At 39.3% G+C, this 21,968-nt stretch overlaps 1 protein-coding gene across 20 annotated transcripts in view; it reads left to right on the top strand.

Annotated features, from left to right (window-relative positions):
- Nucleotides 1-21,968, top strand: part of FARS2 (phenylalanyl-tRNA synthetase 2, mitochondrial) — a 524,433-nt gene that overhangs the window by 116,284 nt on the left and 386,181 nt on the right. For 19 of the 20 annotated variants that reach the window (XM_063632667.1, XM_063632663.1, XM_055263664.2 and 16 more), the window contains one exon: nt 18,748-19,380. In XM_063632667.1, the coding sequence (XP_063488737.1) occupies nt 18,769-19,380 (612 nt within the window). In that variant the 5' untranslated portion in view covers nt 18,748-18,768. Of the gene's footprint in view, nt 1-14,456; nt 14,529-18,747; nt 19,381-21,968 lie in introns of those variants that run through there. The other variant, XM_063632666.1, reaches the window with a different exon arrangement.

Raw genomic sequence — 21,968 nt, 5'->3', positions numbered from 1 at the left:
GTGTATTTTTTTTTTTTTTTTGTAGAGTTGGGGTCTCACTCTGTTGCCCAGGCTGATCTCAAACTCCTAGTCTCAAGCATTCCTCCTGCCTCAGCCTCCCAAAGTGCTGGGGTCATAGGCATGAGCTACTGTGCCCAGCCCCAGCAAGATTTTTTTATACACAAGCTGTTTTTAAGTTTTGTTTGGAAAGACATTGTTTCTAGAATAACTAAAATTAAAAAAAAACCGTAGTCAGTAGGATCACTTTAACTGATGTTCATATCTGCCATAGCTATAGTAACTAAGCCAATGTGGCATTTGTGAAAGGTTAGACACAGAGATCAGTGGAACAGAATAGAGAATCCAGAAGTAGATCCCCATAAATATGCCCAATTTAGGTTTGACAAAAGTCTAAAAGCAATTCAGTAGAGGGAGGCTACCCACTTCAGGAGATTGTCCTGGAACATTTGGACATCCCTAGGAAAAACAGTGTACTTTGACCTAAACCTCACACTTTGTGTAAAAATTAGCCCAAAATGGATCATGTATATATATCAATACCATTGATATTGTGTCAATATCCTGGTTGTGATATTGTACTTTAGTGTTGCCAGATGTTATCATGGGGAGAAATTGGGTAAAGAGTCCATGGAATTGCTCTGTATTATTTAATTACAACTGCATGTTAATCTATAGTTATGTTCAAATGAAAAGTTTCATTAAAAAAATCCCCTTCAAAGCTAATTCCTCTGGAGAGCTGGGGTTTCTTCTAGCTTGTTGTATATTTGCTCATTTAGTCGTTTACATACTCATCATTTAGTAAGTTGTTACTTTCTGCCAAATTCACTGATAGGTTCTGAAAATTCAAAAAGTGAGTACATGTCTAGATATAAATATTTGAGATTCAGAGCCATATGGGTGGTAGGGTATTACCCCAGGAAGAATGTATAATTTCAGAGAGCATCAAGGCTATAGTTGTTTCTCTGTACTCCACAGAGTTGTCTCCACCAGCCTGTGAACTGGAGCATAGGGCCATTATTTGTTCATCTTCAATACCAGCTACTTGCTTTTGTAGCTCGTATATATAAGCCATTTTATGCAAATATGGTGAATGATTGATTTAATGCATGAATACATGCTTTTACTTTTTATGAGAGCAGTAAGCCATATGACCAAACAAAGGGACTGGACAGGGAGATACAAAACTAATTTTTCTTTTTTTGTAGATTGCAGGAGCATGTCTTTTCACAGTACTATGACAGCTGGCCCCGAAATTTAGCAAACCCAGGAAAACCAGTCTCCAAAACACATATTTGTGATATGTTTCTTGTAATAGCTTATAGAAGATTTTCAGATGTTCTTTGATAGAATATTGACAGAGATTAACTGATCCCCCCCACAACAAACTACATTTCTTACTTTCCTCGATTACAGAAATTCAGTGCATAAAAGCAGGGTGGGGGAAATCAGATGGATTGCCATAATCTCATAAGCCACTGTTAATTTCTTTATGAGCTCTTCTGGTATTTTTTTATAGCATAAGACACAGCTACATACATACCAAATAAAGATGATATCATGAGATGTGTGTAATTTTTAGCTGCTTTATATTGTGACCACTGCACAATGTCAAAAAACTATCTTAATTCACACATCACTGCACCGTACTTTATTGCACAAGCCCCTTAGCGTTGGACAGTCAAGTTGTTTCTAATTAGGAATAACAACTGTTTCTTGTTCTACCATATTGTGTTAGGGGCAGTACACTTTTGCTATCTCTATAAAAAGATGCCACCATGTCTACTAGAGTAAACCTCTGGAAATAGAGATTTGAAAACAGCTTATCTCCACCCTTCATTTATATCAGGCTTGTTCAGCCCATGGCCTGTGGGCAGCATGTGGCCCAGGATGGCTTTGAATGTGGCTCAACACAAATTCATAAACTTCCTTAAAACTTTAAGTTTTTTTTTTTGTGATTTTTTTTTTAATTTTTAGTTCATCTGCTATCATTAGTCTTAGTGTATTTTATGTGTGGCCAAAGACAATTCTTCTGATGTGGCCCAAGGAAGCCAAAAGATTGGACACTCCTGATTTATCTGATAGGTGATCGACTGTCATGATGTTCTTTGAAGTTCACTTTGATTTCTGGGAGGGAGCCTTAAAAAAAAAAAATGCTTCCCAACCAGAAGATGAGCATTGATTTTTTTCTGAAATCTTAAACTCTAACTTGAAGTACGTCATGCCCACTCTGCTCAGGTGTGTGGCTTGTCACTATGTCAGTGCCTCATGCTGGTGCTTCCTTTGTGTGAAGGGAGATGCAATGGGTGGGTCATTAGAGAGCACTAGGTGAGCAGGAAGGGAGAAAGGAAGGCCTGAGGCTTTGTCCTCAGTTACCTCCAGTCAGCACTGCCTCTGCAGAGAAGACCAGCTCTGGGCCTTGGTTTCCTCATCTAGTAAATGCCCTCTGGTTGATCTAACTCATCTCTCAGTTTCCTCTAACTGTAAATTTTACATTTCTTTTGAGATGTAATTACTTGCTTGACTAGCCTTGAGAGCGTTCCATCCTTCTGCCCTCCCTTCCTCCTTCCCTCCCTCCCTTCTTCCTGGATTAATTTTTATTTTTATTTTAACTGACACGTAATCGTACTTATGTACGGGGTACAGTGAGATGCCTTGATACATATACATTGTGTAATGATCAAATCAGGATATTTAGCATTTCTATCATCTCACACATTCATTTGTTCTTTGTAGTGAAAACATTCAAAATCCCTTCTTCTAGATATTTTGAAATTATGCCATACAATATTGTTAACGATAGTCACCCTTCTGCACAGTAGCACACCAGAACTTATTTTTCCTGTCTGTGGCCCTGTACATGTTAACCAGTCTCTCCCAGTCACGCTTCCCTTCAACAGCCTCTGCTGTCCACTATTCTACTCTTCTGTGAGATCACCTTCTTTAGCACCTGCATGAGTGAGATTGTGTGATTTTTGTCTTTCTGTGCCTAGCTCATTTCGTTTAACATAATGTGCTATAGATTCATCCATGTTGCTGTCAATGACAATTTAATTCTTTTTTTTATGGCCGAATAGTATTTCATTGTGTATATATTCCACATTTTCCTTATTCACTTATCTGTTGATAGATACTTGGGTCGATTCCATTTTTCGGCTATTGTGAATAGTGCCGCAAGAAACATGGGAGTGCAGATACATTTTTGACATACTGATTTCATTTCTTTTGGGTGCATACTCCATAGTGGGACTGCTGGGTCATATAGAAGTCCTACTTTTAGTTTTTTGAGGAAGCTACTTACTGTTTTCCATAGTGGCTGTACTAATTTGCATTCCCACCAACAGTGTATAAGGATTCCTCTTCTCTGCATCCTTGCCAGGATTGATTTTTTGTAGCCATTCTAACCAGCGCAAGGTGATGTCTTACTGTGGTTTTGATTTGCATTTCCCTGGTGATTTATGATGTTGAACAGTTTTTCATGTATCTGTTGGCCATTTGTATGTCTCTTCAGATTTTTTTTACCTGTTTTAAAATTGTAATATTTGGTGTTTTGGTTTTTTTTTGCTATTGAGTTGTTTGAGCTTCTTAGATATTCTGAATATTAACCCCTTGTCAGATGTACAGTTTGCAGATATTTTTTTCTCATACTGTAGGTATTCCAGAGAGCTGTCCTTTCTCAGGTGTGATAGTGACTGTGACAGAACCAAAGCCTAAGGCAGAAGGACAAACCAGGCTTTTCATCCCCTGTTCGCTGCTTTTTTTTTTTTTTAAGTGATTTCTTTTAACAGTGGTCACAAACATATATTCTGGTCTAAGTGATAAAATCTTTTTTTTTTTTTTCCTCCCAAATCTTACTATGTTAACATCTCCATCTCATCTAGAGATTAGTTTTCTCTCCATGTCATCCTCTGGAGCAGAGCCCAGGACTGAGAATTCAAAGCCTCTAAGGATAAAACATGGCCATTTCAATCCTCTTACACTAAAACCAGACACCATATTCTCTAGCTCTTTATCCAATTTCACTGAAACTACTTAGCATTCAGTTCTCATGAGCTTAATTATTTTGCTTCCCAGATAGCTTACAACAGCATGAAAGCCTTAGCCTCAGAGGGGATGGCGGAGCTGAGTACTATTATTATAATAGCAGTAGAGGATCTGCTGACCAACCGAAATCAAAGGGGCAAAAATGAAAACGCTAAAAATCTGTGATTGCACAGAATGCAGATTTTCTTAAAGGATTACTATGGTCATTGAAAAAAGCTTAGAATATGTTTATATCCTCTGTTTAATAGTACAGTAACGTTTCAGTGGATTTCTATGCCAGTGGTTTCCTTTTTTTTTTTTTTTTTTTTTTGAGACGGAGTCTCGCTCTGTCACCCAGGCTGGAGTGCAGTGGCACGATCTCTGCTCACTGCAAGCTCCGCCTCCCGGGTTCACGCCATTCTCCTGCCTCAGCCTCCCGAGTAGCTGGGACTACAGTCGCCCGCCACCTCGCCTGACTAATTTTTTGTATTTTTACTAGAGACGGGGTTTCACCATGTTAGCCAGGATGGTCTCGATCTCCTGACCTCGTGACCCACATGCCTCGGCCTTCCAAAGTGCTGGGATTACAGGCGTGAGCCACTGCGCCCGGCCTATGCTAGTGGTTTTCAAGTCGTAGCTGGCATGAGAATCACCCTGAAGGGTTATTAGGGTACAGACTGATGTGCCCTGCCCCAGAGTTCCTATTTTTTGGGTCTAGGGTAGGGCTTGAGAATCTAACATCCTCTCTGGTGATGTTGATGTCACTGGTCTGGGGACTGTATTTTGAGAACTACTGTTGTATTCAAAATTATTTTAAGTGTTATTTAAAATAAGAAGTTTAAATTTCCTGGGAAAAATAACTTGTGTGTAAAGCTTAGTCCTTACTACGTAATTATTTTAAAAATACTTTCATTTTGTGTCCCACTTCCTGTGGCTCCCACCTCCTTTGGTGTGAATTGAGAGTCATGGGATTCTTTGCTTTTAAATAATTCTCTGTGTGATTCCTCCACCATGGGAGTCTGCCCTCGTTTTCCTCTATTTAGAGAGACTGTAAATATTTGTGATTTTTTCATTTTTGAATTTACTTCTTTCTATTTTCATATTTTTAATTTTATTTTGCTTCCCTTTTACTGTTTGAGCCCAAAGGATAATTTTACTTTTTTTAGTTTTTTTTTTTGAGACAAAGTCTCACTCTGTCACCCAGGCGTGATCTCAACTCACTGCAACCTCTGCCTGCTGGGTTCAAGTGATTCTTCTGCCTCAGCCTCCTGAGTAGCTAGGACTACAGGTGCATGCCACCATGCCTGGCTAATTTTTTTGTATTTTTAGTAGAGATGGGGTTTCACCATGCTGACCAGGCTGGTCTTGAACTCCTGACCTTGTGATCCGCCTGCCTCGGCCTCCCAAAGTGCTGGGATTATAGGCGTGAGCCACCATGCCCAGCCTTTTTAGATTTATAATGCTGTTTTCTGAGCAGTGGTCATAATATTCACACACACACACACACACACACAGACACACATGCACACACACAGTATAACATGCGAAAGGTTAGAAAGTCAAATGGTAAAACATAAATTTCTTTCCCTGCTGTCTCCCAGCCACATCATTCTCTTCCTTGGAGACACCTACTGTGATCAATTTCTTGATATACACTCAACCCAATATTATTCACGGATTCTGTACTTGTGAATTTGCCTGCTCTCTAAAATCTGTTTTTAACCTCAACATAAGCACTTGAGGTGCTTTCATGGGCATTTACAGAGATGTGCACAACAGGGGGAATAAATCTGACTTGCCCGATGTGCACGTTCCTGGCTGAGGTTGAACACGGTGATGTTCTGCCTTGTTCAGCTCTCAAACTGTAAACAAGTGTCCTTTTCATGGTCTATGTAGTGTCACATTTCACGCCTTTCTGTGCTGTTGGTGATTTTGCTGTTTAAAAATGACGAGACGGCCGGGCGCTGTGGCTTACGCCTATAATTGCAGCACTTTGGGAGGCCGAGGTGGGCAGATCACTTGAGGCCAGGAGTTCAAGACCAGCCTGGCCAACATGGTGAAACCTCATCTCTACTAAGAATACAAAAAATCAGCCGGGTGTGGTGGTGCACACCTGTAATCCCAGCTACTTGGGAGGCTGAGGCACAAGAATCACTTGAATCTAGGAGGCAGAGGGTTGCAGTGAGCTGAGATCGTGCCATTGCACTCCAGCTTGGGTGACAGAGCGAGACTGTCAAATGATAGATAGATAGATGATAGATAGATAGATTAGATAGATTAGACAGATAGACCTGACCGAAGTGCTGTATAGTGTCTCTAAGTGCAAGAAGGCTGTGATGTGCCTTACAGAGAAAACATGTATGTGAAGAGCTTCGTTTAAGTATGAGTTATAGTGCTATTGGCTATGAGTGCAATGTTAATGAGTCAATAATATGTATTAAATATTTTTAAACAGAAACACACAGAAGACAGAATTATGTAATGATTAGTTGACAAAAATGTGACCAGAGGCTTGCGGGAAACCAACTGTATATTTCCCCTCGGAGCAGCACTTCACTGTTTGCTAATTTAGTGGTCATAGCAACTTTATAGACTATACTGCAGATAAGAAGAATGGACGGCATATGTATTATTTCTTATATGCTTTGCAATTTCAACTAAATGATTTCATGTATTGCTAATCCTTACAACAGACCTACAAAGATTATAGAGAAGTGGAAGGCTATTTTTTTTTTTTTAAACGGGAATTTTAGCAGAGAGCACAGTATGATGGGGCTGTTTGGGGTTAATGGAACTCTGATCTGTAGGCCTGAATTCCACTCTTCTAGCAATCTTGCCACTATGTTCAGGATATGACTTACCATTCATAGAACAGCCTACTCTGAATTATAAAATAAAAAGTTATTTGATGTCCATCTTTTCGAAGTACTTGCTAAATGAACTCCAGTGCTGTGCTTTAGTTTTTCAACTACTTTGTCACTAGATCCATTATGGGGAGAAAATGGAGCTTTGGAAATAATCACTGTGAGTTAAATAAATGGTATCTTTTCTTAGCTAAACAGTGATTTGGAAATTTATAACATAAACGTTCATAATAGGTTTGCTCCATTTGATTTGGAAAAACATTCCTTTTTTTTTTTTTTTTTTTTTTGAGACTGAGTCTTGCTCTGTCACCCAGGCTGGAGTGCAGTGGTGCGATCTCGGCTCACTGCAGGCTCCGCCTCCCGGGTTCACACCATTCTCCTGCCTCAGCCTCTCCGAGTAGCTGGGACTACAGGCGCCCGCCACCACGCCCGGCTAATTTTTTGTATTTTTTGTAGAGACGAGGTTTCACTGTGGTCTCGATCTCCTGACCTCATGATCCGCCCACCTAGGCCTCCCAAAGTGCTGGGATTACAAGGGTGAGCCACCGCACCCGGCCTGGAAAAACATTCCTTTTAAGGACAGACCTATTGTCCGAAACATTGTCTGAAGCAACTTGAGGACATACTGTCCCTGACCTCAAGTTGCTTGAGATCTGACAGATGGACTAGCACCCTAACTAGCAGGTTTAGTGAGTGTTTTATGTGCCATGAGTGAAGTGTGTACAGAAGACAATTGGGAAGAGAGAAGAGATGGCTCAGTTCTCCCCGAGGAGAGCATGTAGGATAAGTTACGGTTTGCAGAGAGGTAAAACATCTCCGGAATTACAGATCATGTCAATGGGAAGATGTGTTTTGACTTAAAAAGAAATTTTATCAAGAACTTACTAGGACTACATCTATTGAAAAGTGCAAGGTAGGCTAATATTCATTAGGAGAGGGCAGGCAATGGAAACAGCAGGGGTAGACTGGAACCAGGTAGGAGTCAGGTGAACCTGGTTCGAATCCTGGTACTGCCACTTAAGTACTTTGGTCAGTTGGCATGATTTTCACAGATTGATGTTTGTCTTTCGTAGTGGTGTTATAAGGATTAAAAGAAAGAAGTAATGAAGAAAAGGCCTCATAGAGAAGATGATTCTCCTTTACCATTTGTAGGTAGAGAAATATTTCAGGCTGTTAGACTCTACTTACTAATTGTGAGTGTAAAGACTGACAAAACCTTTGTGTAATTGCTGCACTACAGTCAAGAGCCAGGAGTTTATGTGCAGTGACTTCATTTAGAGAATCTTATAAATAGTTTATTTAGAATATTCAAGAGAAAAGAATTTTTAACCTGGAGGCTATTTCTTCTGTAGCACAGTAATGTTTTTAATTGCTTAAAATAGTTTTTAATATGCGGTTTAGAGGGTTGATTTAAAAAAATTTTTTATTTTACTTGCCATAACTATTCTGCTTGCTAAATTGTTTGTGGGGGAAAACTTGATTCTTTCTCATTAGCTGAATATTTTTAATTTAAAAACTGTTATATATATGTACATAGTAAGATTATTATAAAATTCTTTTAAATGCTGAATATCATGGATAATTAATTATGCCAACATTCCCCAAATATGGAATATGTAGAACTATAGTTTAGTTAATACCATTTGTTAAAAACAAAAATAAATGATTTTGTTGAGATGCTAAAAAACATGAGGGTGGTTTTGATATTTTTGTGTGTGTGAGAGAGAGAAGGCCAGAGTATGTATTGTGCTTTTTCCATTTATTGAGAGGAATTTTTTTCCCTGATATGTTTCAGAAAGCATTGGTACAAATGGATATTGGTAACGTGAACTTAATTTTAACTGAATATATTTTTGAAAGTTAAAAAAGCAAAAGAATGACTGGGGATCACTACAATTCCAAATACGGTGATATCTTTAGACAGTTATCTTCAGACTAATTTTGCAGTTTCTTTGGTCTGTAGTCATTCTCTTATGTATTCATTTAATTACAGATTTTAACCTTTTGACTTAGGACAGCAAAACGGATTTCTTTTGGAACTAAGTACTATGATTTGTGTCTAAAAAAAAAACTTCTAAAAGTTATATTTTTCCATTTGTTTTTGTGTTTGTCACAAGATATGTTTCTCATGGGTATAGACGTTTCCAGTGTGACAGAACACCTTCAAATCTCTCCTTCTTGGACATATGGCATTTATTAGCAAAGAATAGTATTGATAGTCATTTCTCAACCAAATTATAGTGATGAAAAGATATCTTTTTTTTTTTTTTTTTTTTTTTTGAGATGCAGGCTTGCTCTGTCATCCAGGCTGGAGTGCAGTGGTGCAATCTTGGTTCACTGCAACCTCTGCCTCCCGGGTTCAAGCTATTCTCCTGCCTCAGCCTCCCCAGTAGCTGGAATTACAGGTGTGCGCGACTGTGCCCAGCTAAGTTCTGTATTTTTAGTACGGTCCGGGTTTCACCATGTTGGCCAGGCCATTCTCAAACTCCTGACCTCAGGGTGATCCGCCCACCTCGGCCTCCCAGAGTGCTGGCGTTACAGGCGTGAGGCATTGCGCCCGGCCAAGATATCTCTTCTTAATGGGGAAGATGGCATTGTATATTGAGATAATAATTGTTTTAGAATTGCTTCCCTCACTACTTTTTTCCCCATTAGACTTAAGTTTTTAAAAAGACATTGTCTGCACAAAAGGTAGCTATTACAAAAGAAGACTAAAGTGTCAAAGGATTTCTTGGGCTCTCTGATCCATATGCCCTGGCACTGTCTCTCATAAGGCTTGCCCTCTTCATGCAGTTGCCAAGTGCTTGCATAATTGTCTTGACAAATGGCATACTCATTAATATTGTGTTGGGCCTTTGCCAACCTGTAGAAGCCATGTGCCCCGGGCAGTGAAATCCAGTGCCAAACTCTTGCTGATGGTTATAAACCATGCCTTAAATACATTGTTGAGACCAATGATAGATAAGTAAATAGCCATTTGACCTAAAAATACTTACATTTATCCATGGAAGCCAAGAGCATTTGTGAATGGTAAGGGGCTGCTGGGGTTCTGGGCTGTAGACACTCCCATGTGCGGGAGCTGCAGCTTCCTGCCTGGAGGGCGCCTCTTTTGTCACTTACTTGCTCCAGAATCAATCAGAAAAACATACCCTGATGAATCATCACAGAAAAGAGGTTATTCACTTCTTCAAGGCTGTTAAAGTGCCTAGTCTAGAAGCAATGTCATTGTATCAGGGCCTGCAATCATTTCTAGAAATTAGGTACACCAAATTCTCTAAAAATTAATAATTGAGTCTAAATGGATGAAACTCAAGAAAAGGGTGTGAGATGCTCTCGGTACAACTGTATATTAACATTTTCTCCCAGGCATTTCATGTTACTTCAAATTAATGATTTCAAAATGCACTGTTCATTTGGCCTTATATTGGTTGAATGGTACTATGCAACTTGTTTTTCTTGAGCTCACTAGAAACAATTGTAGCAGTGTGGTATGAGAGCCATTCATTCACTTTTTTCATTCATTCATTCGTGGAAGAAGCAGTTTCTTTGGGCACTTACTTCCTGTGCCTGACCACCTTATAGAAACAATCAAATGAATGGCTCCTGCCCTCAAAGTCTTATTTTCTAGTGGGAGAGGTACACATGTCTGCAGGTAATTACTGCCTGGGTCATTTGGCATGAAAAATGTATTTCCATTTTAAACATCCAGCTTATTTATATTGATTTCAACAAAGCTAGTGGGAGATAGGTTTCCCTGGTGCCCAGTTAGTTCCAGAATTTGTAGACCCAGCATATTCTGTTCTTCTATGCATCCAAGCTGGCTTCCTGGTGATCTTATTATTTGCGTATTACACAAAGTCCCTCTAAGAATAACCCCCAAGTATTCTCCAAGGTAGATATGTAGATAATGTATGACCTTGTCCCTGATAATTGATTTCATTTGCATGTGAACTTTTAAAAATTTTGTCTTCCCTCTCAGAAACAAGGTCTGGATAGGGTAACCAGGATCAGGAGCTGAGCTTGTACAGTTTAAAATTTATCATGTTATGTTAGTAGAAGGACAATGTTCTGAATTTAGAAAAATTGATGCCAGTATTGAAGACATTTTTAGTCAAACAGACAAGATCAGGCTAGAGAATGCTTATATTACCTGAACCAAAGGAGCCACAGAAAGTAAGAGCCCAGTTGAAACTTGGTCAGATAGGACAATGGTTTTAAAGTTTAATTTAAAATATAATGAATGTCTATTTAGAATATTTGGAAATATAAATACATAAAATAGAAAATAAGTAGCAGGGATAATTGCTATGAAATCTTTTGGCTAGATCTTCTCATGGTTTCTAAATATCCTATGCATGTGTTTATAGGTAGGTATATATTTATAGAGTTAAGATCATATCATACATACAATTTTATATCCTGTTTATCACTTTATATAGTTATATCATTAAAACTCTTTGCAACCATTATATTTAATGACTGCATAATATTTTATTGTATGGTCTCCCATAATTTGCTTAATCATTCCCTTGTTGTGGGACATTTATGTGGCGTATAATTTTTTTTCTATTATAAATAATACTGTAATGAAAGTTCTTTGTGTTTAACTTCTGTCTTCATTTACATTATTTCCTTGTGATAAATTCCTGGAAGGGTAACTACCCTGTCAAAGGGTATGAACAGTTTTAAGTCTCTTGATAGTGCTGAATTGCTTTCTAGAAAGGTTGTGCCAATAACACCCTCACGAGTAATACAGGAAACTGCCTGCTTATAGCCCTTCTCTTTTTGTTCATACTAGTCAGCAGGAACAAAAAAGCATTCTCTTGACTTGCCTTTGTATCAGTAAAAGTTAATGGAAGTTGGCCATTTTCCCACCATTATTTAGTAGAATAAAATGTGCAACCATGTTGACTGAACCAAGCTTCATTTTTTCTTGATAGAAATGTGTGAGTATTGCATCTGGTGGTTATGGATTGTGCTTGAACACTTTTGTATAGTGGTGACCATATATGGGTTATGCTTGCTCACCATTGGCTATTTCCCTTACCTAATTATGCTTTAGGGAAATGATCAGTCCAGTACAGTTTGTGTACTACTTAATGTTTTCTTTACACAGAAGAATGAGGGAGGTTGAAAGGACTGTTGAAACCATTATAAAACTCATTCATTCTAACAACAAACATTTATTCAGTATTTTACTAGTTGTTGTCATTGTGCCGCTTTATAGTGATAAAGAATGCTTACAGCATTCTGAATGTGTCCGAAATGAAAAACAAGCACAATAATCCAAATGTGATCCATGACCATGTAACAGATGCTTCAGATACCTTTTGAAATGTTACTTCTTAGAGCAGACTTGTAGAGAAGTGGACTTGACCACCATGCCCACTGTTTGGACATTCCAGGCAGCTGTATCCCAATAGTAATGATAGAAATAATAATAATAATGATAATAGCTGCCATTTATTGAGTACTTGTTATATTCCTTCAAGATACTGTGTTATGTTTTTTACCTTCATTGTTGTTTAATACTCTTATTACCGATGCAAGGTATATGTTATTTTCACGTTGAGAAATATAGGGAAAGTAAGATTCAGAGAGAGAGAGCGAGAGTTCTCCTAGTTCATCCTTGTCACAAATCACAGGATTTACTTCTATCTAAAGGCTGAATAATATTCTATTGTATACATACATCACGTTTTCTTTATGCACTCATCTGTTGATGGACATTTAGGTGGATCCCATATCTTGGCCATTGTGAATAATGCTGCAGTGAAGAAGGGGGTGCAGATGTCTCTTTGACATGCAGATTTCATTTCCTATGTTATATACGCAGAAGTGGGATTGCTGGATCATATATTAATAGTTATATTTTTTAATTTTTTTGAACCTCCATACTATTTCCCATAATGGTTATACTCCTCTAAATTCCCCCAACAGTGTACAATGGTTCCTTTTTCTCCACATCCTCACCAGCACTTACCTTTTCTTTTTGGTAAAGCGATTCTAACAGGTGTAAAGTGGTATCTATCTCATTGTGCTTTTGATTTGCATTTCTCTGATGACTAGTGATTTTGAGGATTTTTTTTTCACATACCTGTTGGCCATTTATATGTCTTCTTTTCAGAAATGTTTATCCAGATCCTTTGCCCATTTTTTCTTTTTTCTTTCTTTCTTTTTTTTTTTTTTTTTTTGACACAGAGTCTCACTCTGTCGCCCAGGCTGGAGTGCAGTGTCACGATCTCGGCCCACTGCAAGCTCTGTCTCCTGGGTTCACACCATTCTCCAGCCTCAGCCTCCCAAGTAGCTGGGACTACAGGCGCCTGCCACCATACTCGGCTAATTTTTTATATTTTTAGTAGAGATGGGGTTTCACCGTGTTAGCCAGGATGGTCTTGTTCTCCTGCCCTCATGCTCCTCCCACCTCAGCCTCCCAAAGTGCTGGGATTACAGGCCTGAGCCACCTCGCCCAGCCCCTTTGCCCATTTTTAAGTTATTTGCTTTCTTGCTGTTGAGTTGCATGAGTTCCTTATATATTTTGGACATTAGCTTTTTCCCAGATACATGGCTTGTAAACTTTTCCCATTCTGTGAGTTGTCTCTTCAGTCTATTGAGTTTTTAAATAGTTCTTTACTGCCCCTACCAAAGAGGCAGCCTTCTTTGTTTTGTTTGACCTTGCTGACCAATTTCCTTCCATTCTTTTCTTTTTCTTCCTTTTTCTCTTCTTCCCGCGTCTTCCACCCAGCATCAGATGTAGTGCTAGATTATGGGCATACGATGATAAATATAAGAGAGAGAGGAGAGAAAGAGTATGTGTGTGTGTATATATATATATATGTTTGTGTGTTCTACTCTCAAGAACCACACAGTCTAGTAGGAATACAGACAACAGCAGGTGGTAATAATACGGCATGCTAAACATTGCACATTGAGTAGTATTTGGGTTCAGGAAACAGGCCCCTGTTTCCTTCTAGATGTCTTTTCCCCTGACTTCTGTGCTGTGGCACCCTTTGCATCCCCTCTGTCTTACTCCTTACATCCCCTTCCCTTAAATATGATAAGTTCCACGTAATCTTCTATCTTTTGACCACTTCTATCTTGCTCTTAGCCTCCCATGGATTCTTATATGCGCCTGTGGTATTAACTCTTACGTCTATGCAAATTACCTCCAAGGTCTACATTTCCAGGACTAAGGTCTTACCTCATTTCCAAACTATAATATAACTCGAATTGCCATACAGAAATTGTAATGTGGCTATCTCATTCATACTGAACTTCCGTTTGTCCAAATCTGTTTTCCTCTACAAAAGATGATCTGAACAAACAACAAAAATCCATTCTGAGTTCTCTGTGTCAGTGAATGACTTTATTAGTTCATCCGTTACCCGATCTTTAGAAATCTCTGGGTCACTTTTAGCTCTGAATTCAGCTCATCTTATCTGTTACACACTGGGCAATGAATTAATTAGCTGATGAACATGATCTGGTGTAATCTTTTCATTATGAGATAGGTATTATTTTTCTCTGTTTTACGGATGAGGACCTTGAGGGCCAGAAGGGTCAAATAACATTTCTAAGGATGATATGTGGCACCTAAGAGATCAACCTAGGATCAAACCAACATTGGTATCTCTGTGAAGTCTGGCCTATTGTATTTTCTCTTCTTATAGTTGGTCTGATTGTTTCTTTTGTACTAGTGCTAACATACTTCACGTCCACATTTGTTTTCTTGCTCCTTTTTTGTGACTTTATAATCTACATGTATTTGTGACTAGGAAGATTTTATTAATAGTGTAGAAAAATTTTTCAGTAGGTTAAGCTAAAACAGGGCTCAGCAAACCCTTTCTATAACAGACCAGAGAGTGAGTATTTAGGCTTTGTGAGCCACACAATCTCTATAGCAGCTATTCAATCTTACCTTGATAGCAAGAAAGCCACTGCAGATGATAAATCAACAAATGGCTGTTGCTGTGTTCCAACAAACTTTATTTGTAAAAACAGACTATGAGCAAGGCACGATGGCTTATGCCTGTAATCCCTGCACTTTGGGAGGCTGAGGTGGGCAGCTCACTTGAGGCAGGAGTTTGAGACCAGCCTGGGCAACATGGCAAAACCTCATCTCTACAAAAAGTACAAAAGTTAGCTGGGCATAGTGGCTTGCACCTGTAGTCCTAGCTGTCTCTGGGGCAGGGAGCCACTGGAGCCTGAGACAGGAGGATCACTGGAGTCTGGGAGGTTGATGATCCAGTAAGCCACGATCATCCCACGGCACTCCAGCCTGGGCGACAGAGTGAGACCCTGTCTCGGAAACAAACAAACAAAAAAAGCCAAAGCCAAAAAAAAAATCCCCAAACAGATGACTGTGGGCAAGTTTGGCCCTTGGGTCTGTAAATACTTCATTTTTACCATCTAAGCTAATGTGTTTTATTGGCTTTACTTATTCATGCATTTATTTGTGTATTTAAAAACACATTGATGTATAATCTCAATTAGGTAAAATAGAAGTTAAGGGAGGTCCTTGCAGAGATACCATTTGAACTTAACAATCTTGGACCTTTGATTGAGAAGTATACTTTCTTTTTTTTCTTTTTCTTTTTCTTTTTTTTTTTTTTTTTTTTTTTTTTTTTTTAGTGAGGCAGAGTCTCACTCTGTCACCCAAGCTGGAGTGCAGTGATGTGCTCCTGGCTCACTGAAGCCTGAACTCCTGGGCTCATGCAGTCCTCCTGCCTCAGCTCCCCAGTAGCTGGGACTGCAGGTGTGTGCCACCATACCCGGCTAATTTATTAAATAATTTTTTTTTTTTTTTGTAGAGACAGGGTCTTGTCATGTTGCCCAGGCTGCTCTCAAACTCCTGGGCCCAAGTGATCCTTTCGCCTTGGCCTTCCAGAGTGTTAGGATCATAGGCGTGAGCCACCACACCCTACTGAGAAATGCAGTTGACCCCTGGACAATGGGAGGGCTTTGGGGGCACTGATTACCCTCCCTCAGTCAGTTGAAAATTCCCGTATACCTTTTGACTTCCCCCAGCTTAACTACTAATTGTTAACTGGAGGCTTTACTGATAACATAAACAGTTGATTAACACATATTTTATGTGTTATAGGCATTATATACTGTATTACAATAAACTAGAGAAAAGAAAATGTTATTAAGAAAATCATGAGAAAAGAAAATGTATTTACTATTTATTAAGTGGAAGTAGATCATCCTGAAGATCTTTATTATTATCTTCATGTTGAATAGGCTGAGGAGGAAGAGGAGGGTTGGTCTTGCCTTCTCAGGGGTGGCAGAGGTAGAAGAGATAGGGGAGGCAGAAGGGGAGGCAGGAAGGGCAGGCACACTCAATGTAACTGTTATTGAAAAGAATCTGCATTTAAGTGGATCTGCACAGTTCAATCCATGTTGTTTGAGGGTCAGCTATATTTGAATTGCCAAGAATTCTGAACTGTGTCTCATGGCTAGCTAGGCATATGAATTTATGCTAGTTACGTGATCTTTTTGAGCTTTATATTCTTTGTTGGTAAAGTGGTACAAACAATACCTACATCACAGAACTGTTGAAGGGATGAAATGGAAGAACAATGTATTAATAGAAGTATGAATGTCGTTGGTCTTATCCTCCTGGGTCTCTTATGTATTTCCAGATGATATATTTCTTATAGAGAAATTCGATAGAGATGGAAGGAAAGGAAGTCACTTCTCAGATAGAAGTGGGAAGGCTCTCCTAGTCATCCATCTCTCTCTGTTAGAGATGACAACAAAAAGGATGGATACTTTTCTGCGTGGGGTGAATGACAGTGGAAAATGTAAGCAGGGCTGAGCAGATAGATAGAAGGCCTGAAAATAAGGGCAACAACCTCAAACTTTCATCGGCAAGCTGGGGATTGCGTGAGGAGAGCAAGGAAGGGACACGAGGCTGGGGTGCATCCCTGGGAATGGAACCCAAGTGTGTGTTTGGATGTGTGAAGAGCTGGAAACTGGGAAGGAAAAGCATCGACAGCAGCCCACAAATAACTGGATCAGAAGCACCTTTCCCAGAACAATTCTGGACTTTGTCTAACACATATGCCTTTGGGAGGAAGAAAGGCTTTCTTCTGTTTTGGCAAGGGTGCTGAGCTAGGTAGCTAATAACCTAACAGTTTGATTTTGTGCTAAGATGTGTAAAGCTGCATATGCATATTTAAAATTCATATCTACTGCAGTGACAAGTCACTGAACACTAGATGGGAAGACATTTCAGTTGAAGCTCAGCCAAAAGCCCTTTTGAAACACCTCTGACAAAATAACGCCATAAGTGAATAAAACCAGAGAGTTCCTGGGTATCTTTGAAAATGTCTCCCATGATGACAGTCTCAGACAAAGGTGCTGTGCACAGCTTCTAAGAAGCAGTCACACACAAGCACAGCCATTCAACTTGCAGCTAGATTTCGTCAGTTCCAATTTGGAGTCAGGTGGATTGTGTTGTCCAGGGACAGACTGTGCTTTTGATAGTGACTGGGAACAATATACTTCTCTCCTAATGCAGCTTCATATCATGAAGTTATATATGTTCTTGGTATGATTGCACGGCCCTTGAAGTAAAACAGCCACATAGTTGTATGCTTTAAAATAGCCTGGTAGGGAAGAATTCCACATTTTAGAAGATGGATTTTTATAATTTAAGTTTGTGAATGTAAATTATTTGTGAACATTGGGATGTGACATCTCAAGACTCTCCTTATTGGGATCCCTGAGTGAGTTTAAAACTGGCTTCTGTGGGAGTGCAAAGAAGACACTGTGTGAGTGGTCCACGGCCCTGTGTGGTTGTCGTATTGAAATCTTCCACTACCTTAGAGTTTCGCCAGTTATACTTAGGTCCTTCTCACCTCATCCGTGACTTGAATCGCCTATGCTAGATGACAGCTGAGGTGACTTTCAGCTGTGAAGTTTGGTGATTTTATTAAATTCTAGGCATTTTATTTACTTAAAAATCTAGGTCGGTGCTCTGCCTTCTGGCTGCTCTGTCACTCTTCCCCAACAAGTTTAGTCCTGTTTCTGGTTAATTGTGGGTGTGTAGTAGAAATTTGCCCTTTTGCCAAAGGTGTAATTGAAAGGATGCCACAAAGGTATTAAGTTTAAGTGACATGACCAGATGTGAGAAGATTTGCATTTACAGCTGTCCATTGATATAGTCTATCACTTTGTACAATATTTCCTGAGATTTTCTATTTTATTTTTAAAATATTAAAGTTAACCACAATCTAAAGTGGTGTATTTTATTTAAAACTTTTTTAAAAAATTAGTAATGTCACTTTGTGATCTAGTGAAGTAATCCAGAAGTTATGCTGTGTCAAAGATAAAGAGAACTCTGTAGTTATCAGGATGATCGGCAGAAATGTGAAGGAAGGCTCTTAAATCTCTTCTCTTCCACTCTCCTTCAGAAGCCTCTATCTAATCATTTTCTTCCTTTATTAGTGGGACCCTTAATAGGGTCCAATTAAGTTCTGTATTTTAGGGGATCCCTCTAAAGTTTTTTGGTTCTATAATGTACAGGTTGTCACATTTAAAGTTTTTTTCCACATCACGAGTTCAGGACATGATAACATAGTAAACGAGGTTTTCTACAAAGCCAAGGATCTGAATGACAAAGGAAGGACAGCTAGAGATTAGGGATATAAAAGTGACTTCCGAGAATCGTTTCATTTAGTGCATTAAGTATCATGCGTCTGTCAGATGTCTTTAATTGGCTCTTTCAGCTGTGTGGAGGTCGTAGTGGGGGAAACATGCCAGTAGGACAGGAGGGAGCTGGTGGGAGACGCAAAGAACACACTTGCTTTCCACAGAGTGACACCTGACTTGTGCTTTACCTGTGTGCTCTTTCCAGAACCTGTGAGAAGTTTCTACAATGGTGGGCTCAGCTCTCAGGAGAGGTGCCCATGCATGTGTCTACCTGGTGAGTAAGGCCAGTCACATCTCCAGGGGCCATCAGCACCAGGCCTGGGGATCGAGGCCTGCTGCAGCACAGTGTGCCACCCAAAGAGCTCCAGGCAGTGTGGTGGAGCTGCTGGGCAAATCCTACCCTCAGGACGACCACAGCAACCTCACCCGCAAGGTCCTCACCAGAGTTGGCAGGAACCTGCACAACCAGCAGCATCACCCTCTGTGGCTGATCAAGGAGAGGGTGAAGGAGCACTTCTACAAGCAGTATGTGGGCCGCTTCGGGACCCCGTTGTTCTCGGTCTACGACAACCTTTCTCCAGTGGTCACGACCTGGCAGAACTTTGACAGCCTGCTCATCCCAGCTGATCACCCCAGCAGGAAGAAGGGGGACAACTATTACCTGAATCGGACTCACATGCTGAGAGCGCACACGTCTGCACACCAGTGGGACTTGCTGCACGCGGGGCTGGATGCCTTCCTGGTGGTGGGTGATGTCTACAGGCGTGACCAGATCGACTCCCAGCACTACCCTATTTTCCATCAGCTGGAGGCTGTGCGGCTCTTCTCCAAGCATGAGGTGAGTCTTGAGATGTTTCTCATCGCTGAAGGATGTCATAGACGTTTTATGTTGAGGTCACTAACATTTAGCTCAATGAGTCCAGTATGGTCATCCTTGCTTGCCTTATTTTGCCTCAGTGAATCATCCATGCTTAATGACATCTTGTGTATAGGTTTGCCTCAGTATTGTTTGACTGATTTGTTGTGTTAGTAACTACAGAAATTGATAAGCCTTAATTTTCAGTTGCCTGTCCTTATCCTTTCTCTCAATACTGACCCGCCTCTCTCTGGGTTACTTCATATGAATGGAGAATAGTCTGTGGCTCAAATTCACCTTTAATCAAGGATGGCTGAAGGTGCAGCACGGAAACCTGTGGTCAGGTCATTCTTAGTTCTGTTAGGAGGAGTAAATTACGTTTTCATGCTGTTAGAGAGAGATGAATTTCTTAGGTACCTTAGGGGCTTGATGATTTATTGGCTTGGGCTGTAAACTGTGTCTTGTCCCCAGGCACTTTCCTCACCCTCCGTGGCTTTGCATGTTGCTGTGAGATGTCTTAATCGCTGTGGGATGTCTTAATTGCTGCTATTCTTGAAGTATATGTTAGGATGCATGGAGCCTTTTCCCAACTCCTTGCATCTGTTAAATGTTATCCTAATATGTTGTGTGCATCTTTTTTTGTTGTTGTTTTTTTGCAAATTATGAAATCCCTAAAAGCTTGATTCCATTTCCTAAAAACTTGCCATACCACTTGTCCCTCACTCATGTTTTAAAAACCAGCTCTGTTTTTGTATAAGAAACAAATGCGTTAAACTAAGCACAGGGTGTATTTCATTTTATTTCCTTAGCAATGTCCCTTCCAGACATGTTCTTTGGAATAGGAAGAATTATTATTGTCACAAAACTCTATCCTGCCAACGTAAGCTAAATGAGTTATTAATATGAAAACAAATAGTATAGCATCCTTAGGCCAATAGGTAACCATTGTTTTGTTGTATTCTGTAAGTCATATAGCAGGAGATAACTGAACAGGACTGCCCTCCCCTTCTCTCATTTTTCTTTCTGTTTACCTCTGGATGTGCTATTCTTTTGTGACTCTGTGATAATACAGTAATAGCTTAGCCTTACACAGAAAGGCCATCCATGCTGGATCTCAGGGGATCTTAAATGAGCATTCTCACTACTTGGAATAGCTATTTTCCAAGTTAGGAAAAATAATGATTAATAAGGATATAGATGTATTAGGGAACTAATATGAGATAACAAAGACAGGTCAAAATCTGGGAAATGTGACCAAGTGATAGAATGCCATTTAAAATTAATGTACAAGAGGAGCTGTGATGCCAGTAATATGACGTCCAGGTCACGGTAGCAGACAGATGCTCAGCCCAGCTTACCTCATTAAAGAAATAAGAAAGGACTGTGTGCACTGATTTGTAAGCATGCATGCCATGAAAGAGGCAATGAAGGCTGCCAGGCACTTCTAGCGTTTTAATGGAGGGAAAATCAAGGCTGCCACAGAAGATGGGAAGTAGGAAGTGGATAGGAAATTAGCCTTCACCTTGTTTCATATTTGTTTTGGGTCCAGTCCAATTTGTTAGTTAGCACAAATTACTAATCTAAACTGATAATGCTACTGTATATTCTGCGTATAGTTAAAAAATTATGCTCATGTGTATGTATCTAATCTTCTTATATAAGGTACATCTGTGTTCATTGTAAGAGGATTAATAATTGTTAATTATTGAAACAGGTGTTGGATGCAGAGAAATCATCATCCTTTCTATTTGTGCATATGTTTGAAAATTTCCAAATCAAAGGCTAAGGGAAAAGACTGAAGGAAAACACTGGGATCCATCAGTCAGTCAGAAACATTGGCTGAATATATACTGGGATTCAAGACTGTAAGAAGATATCAGACAGTCATGAGATTGTTCCTGCTTTCATGGGGAAGACAACTACTAATATAAAAAAATGCAGGATAAATTAAAGATGAAAGCATACATTGCATGTAATAGAAAACTGAAAGCAATTAACTCTAAAATTAATAGCCTTTAATGGCCATCAGCCTCAGATGATTTTACACAAGTTTTTACCAAATCATGAATTACTTGTATAATCTGTTTCAGAGCATAGAAAAGAGAGTCCTATCAAGCTCCTTTTATGAGGTTAGACATGTTAATATCCCAACTAGATAAGAAGGAAAACTTCTGAAGTTTCATCGTTATGAACATAGATTATTCCATTTTAATGAACAGATATAGAATTATTAAATGAAATATTTGAAAATTCAATTCATTGATTTATTGTGTCCTACCACATTATTATTGTATATACATTACATTGTACTGTATTAACTGATACAAGGAGAAAAAGCATGTGATCATCTCAATAGATGTAGAAAAATACTTTGATTGCTTTTAATGTCTCATGACATTAAAAAAGCATTTGATGACATTAATGACTCACGATAAAAACTTTTAGCAAATTAGAAATAGGAGGAAACTTCATTGACTTTATAAATGAAATCCATGAAGCTCTTACAGCAAACATAATTAATAGTGAATCATTCTAAACATTTTTATACAAATTAGCCACGAGTCAGGATT

This window comes from Symphalangus syndactylus, chromosome 23, assembly GCF_028878055.3.
Source record: "Symphalangus syndactylus isolate Jambi chromosome 23, NHGRI_mSymSyn1-v2.1_pri, whole genome shotgun sequence".
In the NCBI taxonomy this organism is placed as follows: Eukaryota; Metazoa; Chordata; class Mammalia; order Primates; family Hylobatidae; genus Symphalangus; species Symphalangus syndactylus.
Note: the sequence above shows the minus strand (reverse complement) of the source record. Positions and strands in the feature narration are given on the sequence as shown.